Here is a 27,291-nt window from a genome sequence, read left to right on the forward strand (position 1 = left end):
TTCAGAAAGCCGCAATGATATCACCAATTTAATATTCCTACACCCAGTCACAAGAAACGAGTTGATCGATATCATTTCCGGATAAAAAAATTAAATTTCTCCTGGTCCCGATAAGATATATGTGTTCTTTATCAAAAAGTTCAACAAGTACTTTTTAGAACCCATTGGTCACATTTTGAATTTAATATTTACTGTTGGAAAAATACCTAAATCTTTCAAAGACTCAATCACAATACCGATTTTCAAGTCTGATGATAAAAATTCAGTAACAAACTTTCGACCCATAACTGATTGATAACTTCTCTGAAATATTTAAAAAATGTTCCAAAAATAGAGTTATACTATTTTGCAATAATAAAAATTTTTCTGAATCACAATATGGTTTTCTAGAAAACAGATCAACAGAAAACGCAGTTTTTGAGATTGTTAACCAAATCAACAACTGTTTTCAAAATCAACAAAAATGCATAACTGTCTTTTTGGATTTGGCCAAGGCATTTGATACTGTAGATCATAATATATTTCTTCAACGTTTATCTAACATTGGTGTGAGGGGTGTTGCTTTGAAAATATTTGAAGACTATTTGGCAAATAGAACACAGATTGTCAAGGTAAACGACTCTCTGAGCGATCCACTAAAAATTACTCGGAGCTAACCCCAAGGAACTGTATTAGGACCCATCTTATTTCTAAAACATATGAACAGCATCTTCAAAATTTCTGATTTTAATGGTGGAATAACTTCATTTGCTGATGACACATCTATCACTTTTATTGGAAAAACGTGGGAAGAAGTATACACCCAGTCTGAAATAGGCATCAAAACGATTTTCAACTGGTTGAGTTCTAATTTATTGATTGGCAATGTTAAAAAAACCAAATTTATTGCATTTGCTCCAATTATTAGAGATCAACCAGTTACAAACATCATAAAAATCCACAAAACATCTTGTGCAAATGTTTTCAATTGTAGCTGTACTTCTATACAGAAAACGGATACAATAAAATACCTAGGGGTATTAGTGGACCAATCTCTTCGATAAAATGCATACATTGATAATACAGTAGCTAGACTACGTAAAGTAATATATAAATTTCATCAACTCAAGAATATGCTAAACAGGGAAATGATACTGATGGTGTATGATGCCTCGGCTAGCTCCATAATACGTTACTGTATAATAGTATGGGGTAGTACCTTCAAGACATCGCTAATTTACTTGAAAGTGATTCAAAATTCATTAATGAGAATCATGATGAAAAAAGATCGGAGGTATTGTACCCAATCGTTGTATGATGAAACTAGGATATTCGGTGTTAGAAAAACTTACATTTTTCAGAGTTTATTACGGACTACCAATTCTTCAATCAAATTTGTACAGCATGCTTTCAATACTCGTAACAGTTCAGTTAAGACTATGAATGTTCCACGATGCAGACTCACGCATAATCAAAAATTTATAACCTATCTGGGACCCAAACTTCACAACACTCTACCTGAATCATTGAAAGGCATGAGAAACAAACTCAAATTCAAAATAGAGTTGAAAACATTTGTTGACAATAATGATGATATGCTTCTTCTGATACTTGAATAAGAAATATCTATTATTAGAGTTGTCTTTCAGAGCGTATCACAGAGATATCTTTCTCGTCCTCTATCTTCTTACTATCTCGTCCTTTCTATACTCTCTTCACTACGTTTGGTTATACAGGAAAAGATATACTATTTAGTTTGCTGGCTACAATACAAGCTTGCTTAGGTAGCCGTAACTAACAATAAAATTGTATAATCTCTACATTTCATGTATCTTCATTCATTCATTTCATTTTATTTTTTTATCCTTTTGTCATAGACGACTATCTATTTTGTCTCAATACTGAATTGAATAAAATTTACTTACTGACTATCCCAACTATAAGAATATTGTCCTATCTTCCACATGAAAATGATGTCACAATTTCCCTGAAATTCTACGGAAATCAAAAAATTGGATTAATGATAGAAAATGAGTCAATTTCGGTCCCGACAAAACAACTGCCATAAATATCAACAATTCGAAATTACTTTGCACATCCCACGTTAGTGTGGACTTCTACCACGCCGACGACCTGCCTTCGATTCTCGTAAGCGGTAAATTTTTTCAATTGAAATTGAAATTGACCACGTGAAAGGTATGTGACAATGGGACCCGAAGGGTGAGGCGAAGTCTCGAGGCCGAAACACAGCTACCTCGAGTTTGGTGTTCCACAAGTTTCCGATCGGATGTTATAAAAATTGCAAAAACTTAGCTCCATAAAAAAATACATGGGTATTTGAGCTTTTAGTCTCTTTGTTCATATACTGATTTGAAGTTATCGCTATACGCACGGTAGCTTCTTATTGGTCGACTGTATGACGGCAAAAGTGGAGGAGTGGGCTCTGAAAATCTAAGGCCCAGTTCAAACGGAATGGACGTCTGATAAAAACGGGGCACGGACCTTTGTCCCTTCCGTGTGAACTGGGCCTGAGGTCCAAAAATCGCCAGAATGGACTTTCTCAAATTTGCACGTGTTTTTTCATAAGGACTGAGCCCGAGCTCTTGCAGCTTCATTACTATTGACATTCCTTTCTGAACTGGTATGGATTTCGACGCAAAATTAATTGAACTCGTCTAAGAATCCACCTCACCCCCGCCATTCATAATGAACTCGTCACCACACCTAACGACCTTGACTTGTACAAATCTTTACTCAGGTTATCTACACATAAGAAGTCGTCCGGTATCTGTATCAGAGGATGATATTTCGAATAGAAATTTCGAAAAAATTACAACACAAAATGAAGTTCCGAATATTGTGATTGACATTAAATGTCTAGTACGAATCATATCATTTCCTGAATGAATTCATGATATAAAATAAAGCTTTCCTTAAAACAACCCGACGAATCACCAGTCAACCTTTTTCAATTTTGCTTTTTGCTTAACTTATTTTGTTGACATTTGTTGAAAGAAAAAACATTCTTGTCATTTCTAAAGTGTCCTATATATGTGAGTTGTTTTTCACCAACCTTGTATCTTTCAACATGATGTTTATTCATCACTATAAATCCTTGTGAACAATTTTTCTTTATTGCATATTCTCGACAACTTTCTCTGTATGAGACAATTTTTTATTTTCGAACAAAGATGTGTGTGACATACATTGTATTCATTTTGGTAATATAGGATGTAGCCATTTATATGAAATATCGACTTTATTGACACTGCAGCTGAACGAATTTCCTTTGGAATGATGCATACAGAACGGCGTATTTTTCTTCAATTTTGGAACACACCACCTTGAATCTTCAAAGTTTTCCAAATCCATAACGGAATACGGAGGACACATTCATAGTAAAATAAGTGTATACATATTGTGAAATGAAACAAAGAAAATGAAAAAACTTTGTTTCGTCGTTTTGAGAACTGAGTATTTCCAGATAACGATCCAGCGAATCAGCATTGACTTTTATCCATGTCACCTTGGGCATGGATAGAAAATTAGGTGATGACATATTCTGATATGGAACAAAAAAATTAAAGAGTCTTCGTTTGGTCATTTTGAGGCGTATTTTCGGATGTAGATTTAGCATTGACATTGATCCATGTCACCTTGGGTATGAATGGAGGAGGTCAACATACCTGTAACACATGCATTCTGCTTTCTTTTTCCTCTTATTTGATGTGCTACATGTGATGAGGCGACTATTATCAGCAAAGATAAAACTTAGTACCCTCTTGGCATCGTCTTCGTTTTTATTCTTTGTCGATGAATTCCTTATTTTATTCCTTTCATTTGATGTGCTGCATGTTGAGATTACCTATTATAAACGAAGATGTGGCTTAGTGCTCTTCTGCCATGTTGCGCCATCTGTGTTTTTTTTTGTCGATGAGTTCTGCAATCGTTTCCCTTTCATTTTACGTGTGTACATGACTATCTGACTATTATTAACGAAGATGCGGCTTAGTGCCCTTCTAATATGATGCGTCATCTTTGTTTTTTCTTTATAAATGAGTTATGCATTCATTTCCCTTTCATTTGACGTAATGTACGTGACGATCCGATTATTCTTAACGAAGATGTAACTTGGTGCCTTCCTGACATATTCCATGCCATTTTTGTTTATTCTCTGTCAATCAATTGTAAATTCCGTTTCCTTTCATTCGATGTGCTACACATGACGATTCGACTATTGTTAGCGAAAATATGGCTCAATGCCCTCTTGACATCATCTTTGTTTTTTTTGTCGATCAATTCTGCATTCGTTTCCATTTCATTTGATGTGATGTACGTTGAGAACAAACAATTAGTGCCTTTTTGATATGTCACCATCTTTTATTTTTCTTCATCGATAAATTTTGCGGTCATTCTCCTTTCATTCCATGTGCTAAACATGACAATGCGACCATTATTAGCGAAAATACAACTAAGTTCCCCACTTGGCATCATTTTTCCTATTTTCCTCTGTCGGTGAATTCTGCATTCGTTTTCATCTCATTTGATGTGCTGCACGTTGAGATCCAACTATTATTGACTTAGATATGATTTAGTGCCCTTTTGGTATATCGCCATCTCATACACACATACATATTGCATCGTCTCACTCTTACACACCTCACATGTTCTTCGAGTTGGGTGTTCCAAAAGGCGACATAAGAAAAGGCGTAGGATTTTACGTTTCAATCTGTATAGCTCATATAACAAATAAACGCAAGCAAAACAGTCGAAACGCACTCACGGGTTGGATTGCTTCTATAATTTTTATCTTCTCGAAGTTTCGACTCCTGCTTTGGACCCATTTTCACTTGGAATTGTCCCCAAGTCTCGCCATTGCTGTGTTCAGTTCGGTGCGAATGTATGATATGTATAATAAGAATCATTAATAATATATTCGACATATTGAAAAGTAGGTCTCTTTATCCACCAGGGTTTGGAAAGGCTCTTTTTGAAATGAATATTAAATCCACATTTTTTTCATAGAAAATGCCATTGATATATATCAAACCTAGAAATGAATAATTATCAATTCTAATTGGAAAACAGGGTTTATAGGCTTCATAATTTCTACAAAAAAACATTTTAATGTATAATGACTTGGTGTGTGCTAATGTATAAAGTTAGCCAGGATCACAATAGACTTTATTTTCCATCCATACGTCCACGAGGTGATTGGAATAGCAACCCCACTTGTAGACAATTCACTGCTGCTTTCAAAAGATTGATAGAGCTAAAATTCGGAAGGGGGTATAGGTAACTGCATTCCATTAGATGAGATACATCTAGTCAAAGCCAACCTGAAAATAATATTGATATGAGTCAGTCACAAGTTACAGATAATGAGCACCAATAACATTATTATGGAACGATCATGAATACATAATGAATCCGGCTGTAGTAAGCGAATGTCCACATCAAATCATTGTATATATTGCAGAATTTGTTTCTTGGCACTTACAAACATCGTTGAAATGTGAACGCTGTTCAACTGCTGAAATAGGGAAAAAAGCCAATTTCTAAAATCCCTCAATGGCAAGGAAATCTAGAGAAGGGCTAACATATTCTTCACAAGATGTTATAAATATTTGTAAAAAGTCTGCACATTTTATTAGACTGTATGAAAAAAAATGCAAAAGGATGCTTTTATAGATATTTTAAAATATGAAATTCTGCCTCAGGCCATTGACCCAAACTGTTTTTCTTTTTTGGAAGACAATAATTCTTCAGGCAATAATTTCAAAATATTTAAATATAATGAGTTTATTTCATTACTAAAAAAATATCAGAAGTTAAGAATCCTTTCCGTACGGCAACAATATTCAAAATTGATCTCATTTAAGGGCCAGTAATATACTTCAAATATACTTAGGTTAGGTATATATTTTTAGTTCAGTTTATTTAGTTGAAATAATGAATTAATTATTTATTATAAATTATGTATTTTATGAAGAAATAAAAAACAAATTATTATAAACAACATACTTTAATGAAATGAATAAAAACACTTTTGTCTAATCACCACTAGTTGATTTCATTCATACTACCGGTGTCGGGTTTGATCCCATTATACATGATAATGGGGTCAAACCCGAAACCGGTCTTATAAATAAAATCAACTAGTGGTAATTAGACAAAAGTGTTTTTATTCATTTCATTAAAGTGATCATGAATTACCACAAAATAAACCTGTCATCAATCACACATAATGAAGAACATACATTGGAGTTGAATAAAAACTTCACATATAATGGATATCATTTATTGTTTCTTGTTGCTTATTTCCAACATAATGTTACGTCTCTGGTCAAACCGCAGTGGTGCCTGAACGGAACACGGCGCTTGTCACAGTCCTTTATCTTCTCTTGTCTGAGGATCACCTCGATACCATCTCCATCTCTCTTTGCATCGATTACGTCACACGTGTCTCTCTCACTCTTACACACACACACACCTCTTTATGAAACATCAATTATTTCCCAAATCTAAAAATATTTTCCATTCTTCTACACGGAAATGACGTTACAATTTCCGTAAAATTCTACGGAAATAATAAAATCCGGTTGAGTATGAAGAATTAGTCAATTTCGGTCCCGACAAAATAACCGCAATAAATATTAACAATTCGCAATTACTTCCAATATCCCACGTTGGTGTCGAGGCTGAGGACAATGTCTACCACGCAGACGACCTGTGTCCGATTCTCATACCGATACACATTTTTTAATTGAATTTCCCTCAGCTACCGATGACCATGTGACTGGTAGGTGACAAGGGGGCCCAAGGGTTGAGGCGGAGTCCCAAGGTGGTTACGCTCTTTGAATCCCTCCTATACGCATTCCATTCTTCTCTGCATCGATTATGTCACACGATTCTCTCTACCACTCTCCGAAACACACCTACCTTGAGTTGAGTGTTCCACAAGGTTTCTATCGGATGTCATGAAAATTGCAAAAAAATTAGCCCCATAAAAAAATAAATGGGGTTTTGCACCAGAACACGCCTTGTTCATCTACATAGGAGTTTGGGGCCGAAGTCGAAAGATTGGTGAGAGTCGCTCACCCAGAAGCACCTGATAACTCCACTCACTGGATTAGCGTCCATAGTTTCATCGATGGGGTTCGTAACACAGTGCTATAGCAGTCACTGAGGATGGCACATCATAAAAAATTGAACGAAGCCATTATTTATGCCCTAGAATTTGAAGCTGCCAAAAATGCTTCGCGACAACAACGAACAAATCGACTGAGGCCACTGTAGAAAGATTGACAGTCTGTGGAGGAACTGGAGTGAGACTTAGACTTGAAATCTGCGAAATAGAAGAAGGTATTAGTGACCAACATCATCAAAGAATTCATTTTCAGACTCTGAAGCAGGAATTATCGTGGCTGGATCCCTCGTGAATGTTAACAATCAGACCATTCCAGTAAAAATAATCAACTCTAATAATGAAATCATGACTCTCAAGGAAAGGCAAGTAATAGGCATCAGCGAACCGATCGTGAAAATCGCCAGAATCGAAGAAGTTCCTGTACAGTGTGCTCAACAACCCGCGAAGGAACTCATAGAGTCTTTCAAGAAGACGTGTAGCCATCTGTTTAGAGGAGAAGTATGCAAGGCCACCCAATTTGTAGAGGAAGAGAACGGCAAATCCATTGGTCGAACGGATATAGTTCAATATCGCATCGATACTGGCGATGCCAAGCCAATACGACAACCACTGAAACGTCTTCCTTTCGCAAAAAAAAACAAAACTGCATTCATTGTTGAGAACATATTGGAGAAAGGAATAATCGAGGAATCAAACTGCCCCTGGTTGTCACCTGTTGTGTTGATGGGTAAGAAAGATGGATCAACGAGATTTTGCGTTGACTACAGGAGGCTAACTGATGTCACCAGAAAAGACAGTTACCCTCTCCCCAGAATAGATGATACCCTGTACATCTTAGCTGAATGCATATGGTTCTCAACATCAGACCTGAAAAGCGGATATTGGCAAGTGTGCGTTCATCCTAAAGATAAAGGGAACACCGCCTTTTCCACCTTCAATGGAATATACCAGTTTAAAGTTATGACATTCGGATTACGCAATGTACCCGCAACATTTGAACGCTTGATGGGGTTGATGGTGAGAGGACTCACCTGGAAAACATACCTGGTCAATCTTGATGACATTATGGTCACCGGAAAAAGTTTTGACGAATACCTGTCAAACTTGAGCAGTGCTGTGTGTGTGTGTGTGTGTTTCGCATTGCTGAGCACAAGAAACACACACAGCGAGGAGAAACCAGCAAGTCCGGAATAGCAGAGCATGTTTGGACTCATCAACATAACATCAAGTGGGCTCAAGCTGAAATCATCCACAAAGAGAAACACTGGTTTAGGAGAAAATTCAAAGAAGCCGCATATATGTTGTCCAACAACGCATTTAGCCAAGCTAGCGTAGAAATACGTAACATATGGAAACCTCTAACCAAGCGGAAAACGACCGATTCCCGCCAAACGGTCATCTCCCGCTAAATGCAATGAAGCGGGAGAGTGAAGAGGGGATAGGTGAAAGTACTCGAATGACTTATAAATAATCAGATCTCGGAGGAAAAGTCCATTTATCACCCGAAGACTATTGTGGATACTAACAATCGAAACGTCGTGACGTAACTTGAATTGGGATCTTTTAATTTTTTAATTTTCATTTCTTATTATTAATATTTTTTAATTTTCAGCTTGTATTAATATTTAAATTTTTAAATTTTTTTTAGTTATTGCTTACATGTTATTTCATTGTAATTTCAGTTTTTTGTTTAATATAATTCTTATTTTTCAGTTAATCTTTTTTAATTTTTCACATATTTTTTTAGGGATTTCAAATGAATTTATATTATTTATTAGACAATGGAAGTCCGAACTGATGAAATAGATTTCTTGTCTAACACAATTTCACATTTCCAACTTAAATGTTTACTAGATTCTTATGGTCTTGAAGTAACTATCAATAATTTCACACGAGTCACTGCACAATAATCCACATGCATAGATAATATAATAACCTGGAAATTCATATGACACTGATGTTCTTGACCCCTGTCTATCTGATTACAAAGGGCAATTTGCAATCACCAACGAGTTTCCAGAAATTCGTACAGAGAGAATTGACCCCTTTTATGTTACAAAAAAGGACTAACAGATTTCAGAAATCATCTACTCGGGGTAAATTTTAGTTATCTGGATATCGACCAACTTGGTGTGACACGGTTCTCAGAAAACCTTATAAATATTTTTGAAAATTCAATGAAACTATCATTTCCTGTAAAGAAACATGAAATTTCAAAAAATAACCTGAAACTACCATGGTTTGATTATATACTTGAGGACATGAGAAATAATCTCAAGGCAGCAAAAGTTACATATCAGCAAAACTTGCTGATATGTCGCAAAATCCATACTATACGACTGCATTCAGAGCTATAACGAAAGGTTATAAGTTTCAGTTCTTTCAGAACTAAAAGAAAAATTTATATTGAGCCCCACTAATATTTCCAGAGCTTGCGGGAATATAATAAACAGTGAAAGGAACCCTATTAATGCAATTGAACAGTAAAGTTATCAGCACAATGCTTGAATGACTTTTTCTGCACTATAGCTGATAACACTATTAAAGCTCTTCCCGATCTCTCGATTAATGAAATGCTACAAAAACTTTCCCTCGCCATGCGAATCTTTTTTCCTAGACCCTGTCTGTCCTCAAGAAGTAGTTGATACGATAAAGTATCTTAAAAACAGCAACTGTCGCGATACACACGACCCAAATAGCCAAATGAATAAATCGCTTCACTAACATTGAAATTTCAAGAGTAATATTCTTATTCAAACAATTTTCTAGATCATCACCGGATAATTATCGCCCAATTAAAATAATATCTATATTTGGGAAAGTAATTGAGATAATTTTGAAAAATCGTTTTTATTTCTATCTTGCAAAACAGTTCTACTTCAACAATTCACAATATGGTTTTTAAAGAAATAGGTCAACTACCCAAGCGGCTTTCGAACTAGTGTCGAACATAGTCCAAGGTCTTGATCAGGGAAGGCACTCTTCTTTGACATCATGTGACCTGACTAAGGCATTTGATTGTGTATTGCATAGTATTTTGGTTGACAAAATGAGCTACTATGGTGTCCGAGGCACAGCTCTCGAGCTCGTCCAATATTATCTAACGAATCGGTGCCAATTAGTTGAAGTGAACAACGTAAAGTCAGACCTCAAAGAAATGAATCATGGTGTTCCTCAGGGATCCGTTTTAGGTCCACTATTGTTCTTGATCTACATCAATGACCTATGCAGTCTCATGAAACCAGCAGGATGTATGTTCTTTCCAGATGATACAACTTTGATGTGCTCTAGTAAAGACTCAACTAGCTTACAATTAATGATGGAAGATAGCAAAACATTAGCTTACAATTGGTTTGCTGCTGACAAACTTACCTTGAATGAAGATAAAACTCAAAATATAATCGTATCTTCCAATCGCAATATTCCCCAATCTAAAAGTGTTAAGTTTTTAGGATTCACTATTGATCATAGATTGAGCTGGTCTGATCATATCAAAGCTATGTTCAGCAAACTTTCTACTGTTTTGTTCGTTTTGAGGCAACTGAACGATGTGGTCACCTTGATGACGCGGAAAAGAGCCTACTACAGATTATTTCACTCAGTTATTTTTTATGGTATTCTCATTTGGGGTCATTCAAGTAACTCGATAAGTCTGTTTAGGTGCCAGAAAAAGGCTATAAGAATTCCAGCTGAAGCAGATTGCAAAGATCATTGTCGTCCTCTCTTTATTCAACTCGGAATTATGCATTTTCCAAAACAGTATGTCTATAAAGTATTACTGGAGATTCATGAAAATGTTGACAAAGTTGAACGGCATGGTGAAAATCATGCATATGAAACGAGGTCCGCAAGTTTATTGAACCTACCTAGACATAATCTGACTATCAGTCAAAGAAATTCACTGAACTTGAATCTTTATAATCATCTTTATTCATCTGTGAAGTCACACTCAACCTCACTAAATTTAAATTTATTATCAAAAGCTGTTACTACAATATAGAGAATTATATTGAAATGGCGAAAGGCCTTATTAAATCAACATACCTACATTTTAATTTAAGCAACATATTTCAAAGATTATATATATATATATATATATATATATATATATATATATATATATATATATATATATATATATATATATGATTTTATGTATACTTATATTCGTTACTTATATTTCATAGTAGATGAATTTTATCTCTGATCAAGGATTTCTGTATTTGTGACTTGCCATTAATGTACAACTGTATGTAAAATGGTCAAATAAAGTACTCTACTCGTCTCGCCAGGAGCTGAAAATTCCACGACAAATATCGTCTTGCTCTGGTGATCGAGAAGGATTGCATTAGGCTTATTAACTTGTATGGGCCTGTGGGTATCGATATTATTATTATTATCAATATGGAGGGTAGAGGCAATAAGAGTCATCTCAAGTGGGGATTCAGCTGAAAGAGTGTCCACTATCAAACGATAAACTATAGTTTAAAATTCGACCAAAATGACAGCAATATGGAAAGTGTTATGATATGAACTCAGCAATCATAGGGAACATTAAGTATGATGATCCCGAAATCAATGACTTTTTTTCGAAAATAGTTCCATTTCAATTTATTTCTCCCTATTCTACAACTTTCAGCGCTTCATTCAAACTTTACAGTGTTGCTACATGACCCCTCCCTAACTTAATCGCTTTGTACGGACACTTTCCGTTAGACACAGATGGTTGTCCCCTCTATCCTCCATAGAAAGGAACTGAAAAAAATTGAAATTTGTATGACTTGAGCATCAAAATGTGGTTTCATTGCTGAAATAATAAACTACAAATACGCACTTCATTACAATTATTCAACAGACTTCCATTGAAAAGAGTATATTTTTTAGTAGAGGTCAGATTTTTTTTGAGGGATTAGTTTTTTCCTAATAACAGATTGGCTTATAGAAAAATATTTTATCATAAAGTAACTTGCTCTCATTCAGTGTTGTCTGGTTTACATTCATAAAACTGAAATGTTTTCAAATTTCCTCTAGAGAAAATCATAAATACCGTTCAAGCTGTTCAATATTCATCTCAAATGGAATTATTACTGGAGTTTTTTCTTCCCAACAGAGAAAGAATAATCTCTTTATTGAAGATGATCACTTGGTGATCGAAACACGTGTCGAAGTGTTAAAAATAACGATTTGGTGTTGGGAAGGAAAAAAAACTTCTGTAATATTCATTACTACCCCAAAGGCTCCAAACAGTGCATCACAAGTCAAATAAAATTATGTTGAATTGAAATATATATCCATAGTCGACTATGAAATTTACACTGCATCTATAATTGTGTAATTGAAAATTGAGATATCGAATAAGTTTTTTCAATAAGGCTGCGTTCACTGTTTTCCAACGAAACTTGCTCATTTGAATTTTCTGTTCTGTTTGAATTTCTTATCTTAGTTTTCAGAATTAGAGATATTTGACTAGAAATATTATAATTAGCTATGTGTGTAGTTAATAAGTTTCAGGATAATAATCATACAATTTTCACATCATACCTTTTATTCAAGACGCATTTCACTACCCGGTTGTTTGATCAGTCGGACTGATAAGAAACTGCTAAGTAATGAAACATATCTTGAATAGAATTCATTTTTTGGTAATTTTATAATTATCAATCAAGTAATAGATCTATGTATTCATAATATCAGAAATCTGATTGTTTGAATGAATGAGAGAGAGATTCGATGGATTATTCCAAGAGTGATCGTTTTTAAGAAGAAGTGTTGTCGGTAAAGCTGAAGTTTAATGATTTCGTTGACCCTTGAGAATTCCGTTGACAGTATATCGTCCCTGCTTGTGAAAATTTGAAGAAAATTATAGGTGTTGCCGCTACTGAGTACCTTTATGCTGATATCAAAGTGAGCTTCGGGGCACAATAGGCCTCTAATGAAAGTTGAATTTTTCCTTGGGATAGATTTCCGTTTGTGAAAATATAATGACTTGAAATATGTGCCTCAGGAACATGAAATGTGAATTTTGGGAAATGCAGCGATTTTTATTCAATTAGCGATAAGATGGGTGGAAAGTTTTATCATAAATTCACTCATATTTTTCATTCATCTTCGGAACAATTTGAAAATTTTATAATTTCAGGGGGATATTATAGTATAGTGTCGATACGAATTGTCATGTTATTTACTTTCATTGTGATGAAAGCTTATAGCGCGATTGAGAAACAGTCATCCAAACATACAAATTCTAATATTTTCAATGATTCTTGGAACATTCATTCATTCATATTCATTTCGATTTTCAGATACATCCATCGAGCTCCAAAACTACTGAAAATACAACCAGATGTATTCAGAGCATATTTACCAAAACTTAAAATTTTGTAAGTATTCGAACTCATTGTTTCAAATTCTGTTCATAACTAAAATACGATTCCTTTTTTGCGCTATGGAACTGAGAACTTTTTCTGAGACCAAAAATTATTGCAGGATATGAACAGTATCTTATCTTTTCACCGCTCCTGATTAAAACATTGTTTTTAAAAAATACCAAATGCTATTTTAAAAAAGCAGTTTTCCTAGAAGAATATGTAACCATGTAACATGTTTTTTTCAATCGAATATTTCAACCTTTTGCCTATACGCAACAATATTGTTCGGGCAAAATAACCAGATTCGACTTTTCAAAACAATAGATGAAACAGAATAACAGATTTGATATATATGAGAAGAAATAAATGAAAATGAAAATAATAGAAAATTAAAAATACCAGAACTGAAATTGAAAATCAATATGAAATTGAAATGGTTTTTGTCATTTCTGTGGAAAATGAAAATGTACCTCATTTTGCTGAAACATAACGGCAGGTGAAAACGCATTTGCATCAACTCTATTATCGTTATGTTGAGAAATACATCTTTCAATCCTAATTTTCGAACCATCAGCTTCACACTGAGCTTAATATTTGCAAAATGGCATAAATCAATATAACATGAGCTGTACATATCATAGGCGTGACGCAAATGTAAATGAAAATGATCTATGATAGGATGATTCTATTATTTCAAAGTGTGGTGCTACTTGATTTGATTTTATCTGTTTGTTTATTATTCGAATAATATGAATTGAAGTATATGAATCATAGAGGTGACATAATCCGTACACGATATAAGATTAACCTGCCTTTCCTCTTTATTGAATCATAACTTCAAACAAACATTCTTCTGAAGGTCCTCTGAAATTAGTTTATAATGGAAGAAGACGAAAGTGTCGATATTTCTTTATATGAACATCCAATTTATATTGATATTTTGAATATTTTTCATTTTCTCTAGATTTTCATTATGTATCCGAAATGGACCCAATTAGCGTATTCTTTATTCTCAAGAAACACATTCTCTTCCCATATCTATGAGATATGGAAAGACATTCTAGAAATTACTTACGGAGAACCGTAGCATTTACAAAAAAATAACAAAATTGATAATACCCTGTGAGTAGAAGCCCTGATATTGACGATATATTTTGAAGCGATCTAATTACTGAAATCTACAGTTCATTCCTTGAAAAGTAGAGAATAGTTTGAGTATTTGCCTTTTCTTTGTGCACCTAAGACAGCTGTTAACGGGGGTAATAATTATCGAGTTCAATTGTAGTTATTCAATAAGTAGGTTCTGGATAGAAACTAAGAAAAAACTTATCAATAATAGATTGGACTATTTACTTTAGAAACAGGGACGTAAATTTTCTTGCAAATTATATGGTTGAGTCTTACTCGGCAAATTTTGAAAACATATTTCCCTTGAAAAAAATGACTGAAAACGATAAACCTCCAGTATCGTGGTATAACAACTCGCTTAAAGAAATGAGAAAAATCTAACTGAGATAAAATCCATTTGTAGTATTAGCAGATATAATCATCATTGGAATATCTATAAAAATCTGAAATCTGACTATAAGAAACAATTAACATATGCCAAAAAGAGTGCAAATGATCGATTTATCGCTTCCTCGGATAACAAATCAAAAGCCTGTTGGCGAGTTGTGAACTATGAGAGGAACAAAAATAGACTCAACTAATTAGATATGGATATAACCTCAGATGATTTCAATAACTTTTTCATAGGAATAGCAGAAAATATAATTAACTCTTTACCGCAAATATCAGACTCTGAATTACTTCAGTTCAAAACATTTCCGGCCCCCTCGAAGTCATTTTTTTTTCACCAGTTACTTCTCAAGAAGTACTAGATATTGTAAACTCTTTAAAAAATTCAAAATGCACAGATTTTCACAACATAAACAGTAGAATAATAAAAAATACCATTGACATAATATTACTGCCATTAACAGAGCTCATCAACTCAATTTTATTCACTGGTGTGTTTCCGGATGTATTCAAGTATGCAAAAGTTATACCAATTCATAAGAAGGGTGACAAAGCACTTCCTGATAACTATCGTCCGATTTCGATAATTTGTATATTTTCGAAGATTCTCGAAAAGATAATCAAACAAAAGTTGGCAGCTTATTTTGAGATGAATAACTACTTCCATTATTCTCAATTTGGTTTTCAGCTATAATATCCCAAGGACATTGATAACTAACGAAATAATTTTATCACAGTTTTCGAAAGCACGTTATTTGGTAACATCCCGACGCCGAAGGCGGGGGGATGTTACCTAAAATAACGTGCTTGAGGAAGTTGTGATAAAATTATGAGTTATTTATCAATGTTCGAGGGATATTCGGTGAGAAAATTTTTTGCAATTCGAACAAAATTATTTATTGAACACACAGTTATTAAAAGAACAATTCGTATAATGATATTCCGTTGATCTTGCTGTATTTGCCTCGGTTACTGCATAGGTGTTTCCACGCATACTATTGATTATTTGGTTATGATGTTCCTGATCAATATTCAAATAAGGTTTTATGGAATTTCCATTATTGTGCCCAGTAATTTTCAACAATTGCTGTTCTTGAACTCCACTCTTAGCTAGTTGACTGACTGCAGTTGCTCTATTAGAGTGATTGGTTATTTTCCTCTGTTTCGTATCCAAGCCAATTGCTTCAGCAGAAGATTTCGTCCATCCGTTGATTATATTTCTACCCAGAGGCATATTGTCATACCAGTTATCGCTTCCTGTCTTCCAGTGACGATTTGGCCTTAAAAATAGTCTATTTGTCTTGATATTTGTGCCTCGTTTTGATAATAATTTAATGAATAATCTGATAGGACAAGCATTGTCATCACTATTTTGAACTAACCATTTGCTAGAGGCGCAGTTCTTTGAACCCCCTTGGCAGGTTTCACTGAAAATTGGATTATATTCTATCCTATTAGTAGGAGATCCATTGTTGTCCTTTTCGATATGAAAATAATCAACTAAGCAAGCAGCACCTTCACCACCTCTCCAAGCCAATTCCACCGCTGCTATGTGATAAAATTTGCGTAGGAGTCCTATAGGGGTATTTTCATCCCAAAAGTTTATAATTTTACTCATTTCATTTGAAGTTAATGGTACTGAGCTTGTTTTGCGTTTAGTGGGATCTGTTTGTAAATTTCTTCGTGCTGCGTCGCGTGCATTCCGCGCTTGTTTGAATGCAACACTTTTAAAGGGGTCTAGCATGATATTATACTCCTTGTAATACTTTTCTTGTAATAATTTGCTTGTTATATTCCATACGGTTTTAACAGTAGCCTCCTTAAACTCTGTGCTATCCTTTTTTCTCATATTAATCGCCCAATCCTTGAGTATTAATGCAAGCTCTTCGAGAGTACGATTTCCATCCAATTCATATTTTCTGGCGTCACAAAACTCCATAAATATTTTCCAAGTGTATTTTTTACTATTGACAGTATTTTTTGGTGTATTTTCTTCAATGATTTTGTCAATTGCCGCATCATTTTCAACACCAAAGCGAGGAAGTGACATTTTCGAAATAAATTGAATTACTGAAATGTCAAACAACTTTATTGTGTTGGTTGCTTAGCAATGTCATGACATAAGTGATAACTACCCGTGAAAACTATCCATGGGTAGTTATCAGTGTAATGATGGTTTCATTGGTTATTTCGACACACATGACTAGAAATAGACAAATTTGATAGGATAATTTTTTTGGCAAAAAGTTTTCGAAAAAAACAACTCGATTACTCGTGCAGTGATGAGTGTTTTGAGAGATATAGTTAAGGCGATGGACAAAGGACATCATGCATCAGTAATCCTATGTGATTTGTCGAAATCTTTCGACTGTGTCTCTCATGATATCCTTCTTCAGAAGTTGAGTTATTATGGACTGAGAGGAGATGCTCTGAAGCTTTTTGAATCTTACCTAAAAAATCGCTATCAAGTTGTTGAAATCAGCAATGAGAGGTCAGAGTTGAAAATTAACATACATGGTGTCCCACAGGGTTCGATCCTTGGACCGTTACTGTTTATCATTTACATTAATGATTTCTGTTGCCGGAAAAGTGTACTGGGTTTGCTGATGATACTACCCTGATTACCTCTCACTATGATTATCAGCAACTACCGATGTTATCATCGGTTATTCTATTCTATATATATATATCTATATATATATATATATATATATATATATATATATATATATATATATATATATATATATATATATATATATATTTGCCTGATTGTTTCTAGATTAGTTCGTTGCAAATAATATATGAAAATCAATTTTTGAGTTATTACACATCAATTGGTAGTGAAGTTTGTGAATATTTTTTTCCATATATCAATTTAATATAAATTTCAAGCTTGGAGCTACGTTGTCGACTTTTTGGCTATTTCTCCAGCCCTTCCCTGTTGAATTCGTTCAACTGGCGCCCCAGGGCTTACTTTTTTTCACATATTTCGACTGCAAAAAAATATTTTTTCCTTACTCACGTCCAACCCCGATAATAATCGACTAGCCTGGGCCGAGCTACTTTTTGGTAATTACATAAATACCAAGGTAGGTTATAAAATAATCTCTTATCGTGACTAGGGTATGAATATGACTTGGAATGTGACGATGGAATGGTGCCACAGAAGCTGAATTGGCACGCTATACAGCTAAAAAATTTTTTCGAATCAGAAAGATTGTACTTTTTTTTTCTTCAGTTTCTTCAGTCATCGTTTTGTCAGTTTCATTGAAAAAATTAGAAATAAGGGGCCAAAAACACCAAAAGTTCCTACAGCCACAGGATAAAATATAAAGTTACTTCCAACATTTGGATACCTTTACTAGAAATTGCTTCTAACTCCATCACTTCATCGTTTTCATCTTCCCTCTAAAAAGCTCACCTCAAAACCGTCAATATCAAAAGATCTGGTGCTTCGTTGAACATAGTACCTGGTGCTACTCTGGGAACACTATTAGATAATGATAGTTTCAGTTACTGAGTTTGGGTTTAGATAGTTGTACTTCTCATGAATGTATTCGTGGTAGAGAGGTAAATAAAAATGGTACTCATGGTTTGAGCTACAGAAAGAGTTCTGAACGTTTTAGGGTAGCCTTTACTCAGATTGGGTTTAGATAGTTGTACTTCTCATAAATGTATTCGTGGTAGAGAGGTAATTAAAAAGGTACTCATGGTTTGAGCTACAGGAAGAGTTCTGGACGTCTTCCAAGATAACACCAAGTCAACGACATTATGAAAAGGGCATTGATATTAGCCGGAACACCTTCTATCATAGAACTACTAGGATGAACTACAGGATGATGACAAACATCCTGAAAATGTGGCAGAACTGTAGTTTGCGATTTCACGTGTGCTGACACATTGGCTCCATCTCAATTGTTTGGAACGTCTGAAAATGCAGCAACTGAAGATATACGACCATAGGCAACGAAGTATGTTCTCTAAAAGTGCTCTGGAAAATGTTAGCAACCGACTCTAATTTTCATGGAAAAATAATCTTCAGCGATAAGGCCCATTTTTTGATGAATGGGTACAGAAACAAACAATATTGTCGAATTTGGAGTGAATATGCATTCCGAAAAAGTCACTATTTGGTATGGATTTTGGGCTGGCGGGGGTATCGGTCTATATTTCTTTGAGAAAGACGGTGGCCAGGTCATCACTATCACTATAGGCCGCTGATTACCAACTTCTGATGTGGCACGAGAGATTTGAGGGCATGGTCATCTCACGTGAAGGCGATGTGAACTGACCACCGAGATCATGCGATTTGACCATGTTAGACTAATTCTTGTGAAGTTTTCTTAAGTCACAGGACGAATAAGTCACAAACCACATCCGTCCTCAAGCCAACGTAACCCATGCTAGCCTGATTTAAGCGCCACCATTCCAATTCAAGCAACATTAAATGTCGATCATTTCATATGAAATGGTTCATATGCTGTTCAGGATGTTTTCCGACGCGAAATCATTCTGTTTTGTTTTTATTGTAGTAATAAGTCATTCTTGTATCAGTTCTTTTCAAAACAACTACTCAAATACTTGCTCACTTCGCAAATCATATGACATACAATAACATATTATAATTCATTAGACATTAAAATCAACAGTTCAAAAATAACTTTTCAAAACGCTCAAAGGTGCGAAATCGTTTCCTCCTTTTCATAGAAGAGGATGTATGCATCTCCACTCACAAGCGATTTTGGTGAAATTGGTGACACTTGTGAATCATTGTATTCATGCCATGTGCCAGTATAAGGATGTCTGCAAAATGCTATATAATATCCGCTGTAGGTAGACCCAACGTCGGTTTTTCATGTCCATCCAAAGTTTTCTCTCTTGTGAAGAAATCCAAGCACTGTGATAAACTCAATTGGCCAGTTCTTTGTGGTATGGAGAGTGACAAATCCCAGAAAGGATCGAAGATTACAGATGAGTGTCCACAATGTATGCACTTCATCGTGGATTTTAATTGACCAACGAAATTATCTACAATCTTAGAGTTATATGTACTCAAATAAATCAGCCATGACTCTTATGCTTTTCCGCTGTCGCCTGATTTTTCTTTAATCTCCGTTAAGGTCGGTTAAGGTTTCTCAATAATTCTATTAACGTCATCATGTAAACCTTCTGAAAGATAACGGAGGAACTCCTGGGCGTCTTGATACGCTGACCCATGAATCGAGGGGTAAAACTCTGAATCTGAAAACTGTGTTCACTGCTCTAACAGATGAATGAATGACTTCATCAGATTCTATAATTAGTGTGTTTATATATATATACATATATATATATATATATATATATATATATATATATATATATATATATATATATATATATATATATATATATATATATATATATATATATATATATATATATATATATATATATATATATATATATATATATATATACAGGGTCCTGCAACAGTGGCGCGGTGTTCCATTTCTCTATATAGGAAGCAGATAGAAATCTAATTTTCTATAATATTACCTTATTGCTCGAGCTCGAAAAAATAAAAATATTGGCGGTCACACAGGGTGTTCGATTTTTTCTGGGCGGATCCCAACTGTGTCTTTTTAAATGGCAACCTATATTTTTTATCGCTTTTTCGGTTTCTTCATAGAAAATAAAATAAACTTTATGTATATCTGCACTTCGAAAATATTGACGGTTTTCGAGATATCTAGCATGACAGGTTTTTTTTTCCAATATTCGTCACTCAGAATATTTGAAATTATAAAGTGGTGCCAAGTCCAGTTGAAATTTTTTTTTGGTCGAATATTCTACATTGGTAACTCTCTCAAACGATATATCTGAAATCGACCTGTGATATACAGGGTATGAAAAACCGCTTGCCAAATATTGTAAATGAAAATTTGCAAAATCTTCCTTAGATTAAATGGAACACCCTGTATATTATTGATCCATAAGAAGTGCCAACGAAACCTCTACAAATTTCATTAAGTATTCCCTATGGCTAAGTTCAATAGTTTTTCTTAAATGAGCATTTCTTTCGAAAAATGGTCATTTTTTCAAAGCGAAATCCATTTGACGACTGATAAGAATATACAAAAAATACCCTTTCCTTAAAATATCGCCCATTCCTAAAATTACCTGTTGCTAGATAAACAAGTTGCGAATTACACCACAAAATGGACTTTCTTGAATAGTTACAATAATTTCAAAAATCTCGGAATTTGTGCCATATTCTTTCGGTCTAAAACAACCTTTCAGCGAATGAAATATTTATTGGAAATCAAGTAGTCTGGCAAATGACAGAACAAAATATTTGGCTGCAAATGAATATTGAAATTTTTAGTCAATCGTGAAGTTGAACTGTCGGTATAATTTCATCAAAAAGTGATTTGATTGATATGATTTTCATATAAGGTGAATCAGACAGGAATTGTTTATTGGCAAGTAGAATTTATTCTCAACGGTATCCAGATAGAAGGCATCCAGTTGAAAGATCTTTCCGAAAGGTCTTGGGACGATTCGTTGAAACTGGATCTATTAATTATTCCAAACATGAGCGCACCAAGCCAGCTACTAATGAAGATAATGAATTGCAAGTTATTCTTGCTGTTGAAGAAGATCCTAGTAGGAGTCAACGACAAATTGGGGAAATAGTGGATATAAGTGAGAGATCAGTGCAACGAGTATTGAAGAAACATCGCTTGCATCCATACCACGTTCAGTTACATCAAGAACTACTGTATGGTGATTTCGAGAAAAGAGTGAGATTTTGCAATTGGGCCATGAACAAAATTCGTCGAAACGAATATTTTTTCAATAATATTTTATGGTCGGATGAATCGACATTCCATAAAAATGGATTTGTAAATCGACATAATTACCATTATTATGTGACAGAAAATCCTCACTTATTGAGACAGGTGGATTATCAACATAGGTGGTCGATAAATGTCTGGGGAGGCATCATTGGAGAATATGTAATTGGTCCATACTTTTTTGAGGGACATATGAATGGTGCAATGTATCTCAATTTCTTACGAAATGATTTACCAGGTTTGTTAGATGATATTCCTCTTGACCTCCGCAATAGAATGTGGTTACAACATGATGGTGCACCTGCTCACTATTCGGCAGAAGTGAGAGATCATCTAAATGAAGTATTTCCCAATAAATGGATAGGACGGAATGGGCCTGTACGGTGGCCCGCTAGATCACCAGATTTGACAAAACTATATTTTTTCTTATGGGGATACATGAAAAATATGGTTTACGTTGAGCCACCAACTTCTCCCGAAAATATGCGACTTAGAATAACGAATGCTTTTCGCAGCATTACACCAGCTGTCTTGCTGGTGTAATGCTGCTCTGCATTCAAGAAAATGGAAGACATGTTGAACATATTTTATAAAAGTTTCATTATCAACCTTAATTAAACTCTCCCTTTTGTAGTTTTGTAATTTGCCAGTTGACAAATTTGAATATCTAGAACTCAAGCTCTGAATGAATATAATAACATGAAAAAAATAGTCATTTATGATGTTTCTTTCTTTTAACTTGTTTGGTTTGATATTGCACGATTTATGAGTGAAATTCTGCATCCAATGAAAAAATAATTTTCCATTTAGCAAAAAGTGATAGGTACATACATTTATTTCGTTAAAAAATATTTGTTTGGACACCTTCTAATGTACAAAATTGAAACAAGATATCTTTCGTATATTTTTATCAGTCGTCAAATGGATTTAGCTTTGAAAAAATGACCATTTTTCGAAAGAAATGCTCATTTAAGAAAAACTATTGAACTTAGCCATAGGGAATACTTAATGAAATTTGTAGAGGTTTCGTTGGCGCTTCTTATGGATCAATAATATACAGGGTGTTCCATTTAATCTAAGGAAGATTTTGCAAATTTTCATTTACAATATTTGGCAAGCGGTTTTTCATACCCTGTATATCACAGGTCAATTTCAGATATATCGTTTGAGAGAGTTACCAATGTAGAATATTCGACCAAAAAAAAATTTCAACTGGACTTGGCACCACTTTATAATTTCAAATATTGTGAGTGACGAATATTGGAAAAAAAAACGTGTCATGCTAGATATCTCGAAAACCATCAATATTTTTGAAGTGCAGATATACATAAAGTTTATTTTATTTTCTATGAAGAAACCGAAAAAGCGATAAAAAATATAGGTTGCCATTTAAAAAGACACAGTTGGGATCCGCCCAGAAAAAATCGAACACCCTGTGTGACCGCCAATATCTTTATTTTGTCGAGCTCGAGCAATAAGGTAATATTATAGAAAATTAGATTCCTATCTGCTTCCTATATAGAGATATGGAACACCGCGCCACTGTTGCAGGACCCTGTATATATATATATATATAGAAGATCCACTTTTTTTAAATAAAATTATTTGGACTGATGAATCGAAATTTTCGAGAGAAGGGATTTTCAATAGAAAAAAATCGTCATTATTGGTCCAGTGAAAATCCTCACGTCACAAAAGAAGCCGGATTTCAAGAAAAATTTAGTTTTAATGTCTTCTGCATGTTGATGGACAACAAATTGAGGTACGTGATATACGAGTCATTAACATCCAGAAGCTACCTGAATATTTTGGAGAATACTGTAGACAGTTTCGTGGATAATCTGCCACTCGAAGATTATCGAAACTGTTGGTACCAACTAGATGGAGCTCCTGCACTTTGCACAAGAGAAGTGAGCGCAGAACTGGATAGACTATTTGACGATCGGTGGATGAGGCGCTTGGGACCATGGAATTGGCCAGCGAGATCACCCGATCTTAATCCATTAGATTTTTATTTGTGGGGAATGTTTAAAGAAAAAGTTTACAAAATACCCGTGCGTTCGAGACATGAATTGTTAGAAAGGATTGCCCAAACATTTGAAGATTTGGATCCCAATGAAATCAGATCTGCCACCACGAAAGCAGTCAACACCCGCATTTTAAAGTGCTTGGAAGTGAACGGCCAGCGGTTCGAACATATTTTGAAATATTCCACATGATTGTTTTACTTTTTTATAATTATTCATATCAATATTTCCAATTTCAAGTTTCTTGGTGCTTTTTTAAAGTTTATCCAAAAATATTGAAATTGTTCTGAATTCGTATAAATTTCTTGAGGTTCATTGGCGGTAGATTCGGATACATTTCATTGAACTTTCTACATGTTCTGCTGATAATTTTGTCACACTGTCCAAAAATAATAAATTCATAAGAACTTCGTTTGAATAGTTTTGTTCCATCGTTTTGAAGGTATTTGCAACTTCTGAAGTGACGAAAATGTCGATATTATTAGGAGAATGTCACAACGCTACTGTCAAATAGTAATCATGGCCTGCTTACCAAATACCGAATGGAAATACCATTCTGAAGGGACATTTTCACAAATAAATGTTCATAAGTCCGAAACTTGACTATTTAGGTATAGGTATGATATACATAGAAAGAAAGCAAATTTCAGCAGCTTTCCGAATTTTCAATAATATACAGGGTGTTCCATTTAAAATAATCAAATTTCAGCAACTTTTTCAAGCAAACGAAAAAACTGTATTTTTTTACCACCCTGTATTGAAGTAACGGAGATTAGGCTGACGTGTGGGAAGTGTCCAAGTATCACCTAACTCCAAACCAAATTTCGATATCATAGTACTTCTTAACTAAAAGATATCGGCATATTTAGAAGTCATGATTTTCGAAGAAAAAAATTGAAATTAATTTTTATTTCGAAAACGGTAACAGATAGGTATAGGGAAATATCAAGAAAAGTTGTCGGGCAATTGTTGGAGATTCCAAAAATAATATTATATACAGAGTGTTCCATTTGAAAAATCAAAGTTGCTACTGCTTTCTAATAGAAGCGGCAACACCGCATTGTCGAAAATGTTTAAGTTGGCTAGAGAATGTCCGAATATGCCCTCCATCAAATTTTCAAAGTGATCCGTTGTCTGGTTCACCAGAAACGTCTAATGTGCCATCCACCGTGAATCAGCCTATATATATATATATATATATATATATATATATATATATATATATATATATATATATATATATATATATATATATATATATATATACATGAAAACTTGGCCAGTTGACTTGGGTGTCACACCAATAGGTGGTTCCACTTATGTTTCGCTTGCGTTATTGACGGTGTTTCAAAAAATCGCAAAAAATGAATGCAAATATTGATTATTCAAACGAAGTTCTTATAAAATTATTTATTATACACGGACAGTGTGAACAAATCATTGCCAGAACAGTTTGTAAATTACAAAATAATTTCCTTAACTATGGCTCCATTTTCATCACATGAAAAAGGCATTGATATCAGCCGGAACACCTTCTATCATAGAACTACTAGGATGAACTACAGGATGATGACAAACATCCTGAAAATGTGGCAGAACTGTAGTTTGCGATTTCACGTGTGCTGACACATTTGCTCCATCTCAATTGTTTGGAACGTCTGAAAATGCAGCAACTGAAGATATACGACCATAGGCCAAAAATCGCAAAAAATGAATGCAAATATTGATTATTCAAACGAAGTTCTTATGAAATTATTTATTATACACGGACAGTGTAATCAAATCATTGCCAGAACAGTTTGTGAGATTACAAAATAATTTCCTTAACTATGGCTCCATTTTCATCACAGTCCTCACTAATATAAAATATAGTTTGATGATTTCATAACTACACCTTATGATTTGATCTCCATAAACTTCATTTGAGAAATATATCACATGTTTCGCTAACACAGTAGCTTCTTCGATAGTGATACTGTATTCAAATCACTGTTGAAGAAGCTAGTTTATGGATCACCTTGCGAATAACATTCGAAATAATCAGTTGATTAACCGTTTCTCATACTGGCATAGATACGCAGACGATATCTGTTGAGTCTGTTTTACAGGTAGAGAGTTGGAAAATTTCGACGTATTTGTGAATTCAATGCACCCGTAATTGAATTCACCAATGAAATGAAAGTAAATGAATCAAGTCATCATCATCACTGAAATTCATAATGAACAGAATTTTGTAATTTTCCAAAAAACATTTCATACAGACGTTGTCATACTCAATTCCTTGTCAGCATAAAGTATTAGTATTCAAAAATATGCTTCACTGACTATCAAATAATTATTATCAACTCCATGTTTTTCAAAAAACTACGAGAAGGTATTAACTAGGTCTATTTCACTTGAGACGATCGGGGAATTGAGGAGAACACACTGAATGATCAATAAGAATTGAATAATTTTTTCCTATTAACCTGTTTTCTATCAAGGAAATTGGTAATTAGTGTATTAAATGTTCGTTTGATCATTTTGCAAAGTTTCTTATATAATTTTTGAATTTTTAGTTGGTTCACCTAGGTAAAATAACTAGTCATGGAGTATGTAGGTCATATGTTTTGAATTGTTACATTATGTAAAGCAATAATTGTATAGTGAAACAAGTTTTGAGGTTTTTTCAACTGCTCAGTGAAAATCTCAAATTAAACTTTCTTGAATACGTTATGGATTTTCTTTCAGTATGAACCAATTCCATCATCATGTATTTGCATTTGATTCATTGAAATCATCATTTATATAAATATAAAACATTGCTGTATTTTTTTAAATCTTCATCTTCATTCATGATTCAATTTACTATTTGTTGCCTGAAGTCTCTGAACGAAACCATAATATTCACCACTATGTACAAGCATTTTGAGGTTGTTCGTCATCATTCTCATCGAAAGCATGTCAGATGTAAGTCAACATAAATCAGTATAACAAAAGCCTTCGTAAATCATACAGGCCTGGATGCGATGCGATGTGGAAAATGATCTATGACAAGGAAATCCCGTTTATTCAAGCTCTCAACTCAAGCTTAGAGGCTTTTTGACAAAATAATTGAATAGGTGGTGCAATCCATCAAACCAGTAGATGCCACGAAATACTTGTTCGGAGGCGTTAGAGAATATTGTATATTAGATCCAAGATGAATTATTTTCTATATCCCACTAATTACGAAAATTCGAACAAAAACTGCATTTTTGTTACGATTTCTATTTAGGAATGACTATTGCTCTGCCTTTGACTATGTTCGTTGCTTCTCCATATGAATCGACGGAATCTTCGAAATGAAGTAATGGGAAACATGAAATTAAAGGTTTGGATTGGAAGTAATAATTGAAATCTTGGTAATGCAGTTCGAAACCACCACT

The 27,291-nt window shown here is 34.2% G+C and overlaps 1 protein-coding gene across 3 annotated transcripts in view; it reads left to right on the forward strand.

The window, feature by feature from the left end:
• LOC111514274 (lutropin-choriogonadotropic hormone receptor) overlaps positions 1 to 27,291 on the forward strand; it is a 796,850-nt gene that overhangs the window by 478,308 nt on the left and 291,251 nt on the right. For all 3 annotated transcript variants that reach the window (XM_074176962.1, XM_074176963.1, XM_074176965.1), the window contains one exon: positions 13,432 to 13,509. In XM_074176962.1, the coding sequence (XP_074033063.1) occupies positions 13,432 to 13,509 (78 nt within the window). The remainder of the gene's footprint in view (positions 1 to 13,431; positions 13,510 to 27,291) is intronic.

The sequence above is a fragment of the Leptinotarsa decemlineata genome, unplaced genomic scaffold (genome assembly GCF_025532065.1).
Source record: "Leptinotarsa decemlineata unplaced genomic scaffold, Ldec_3_MD MMD2_P_RNA_scaffold_14, whole genome shotgun sequence".
NCBI lineage: Eukaryota > Metazoa > Arthropoda > Insecta > Coleoptera > Chrysomelidae > Leptinotarsa > Leptinotarsa decemlineata.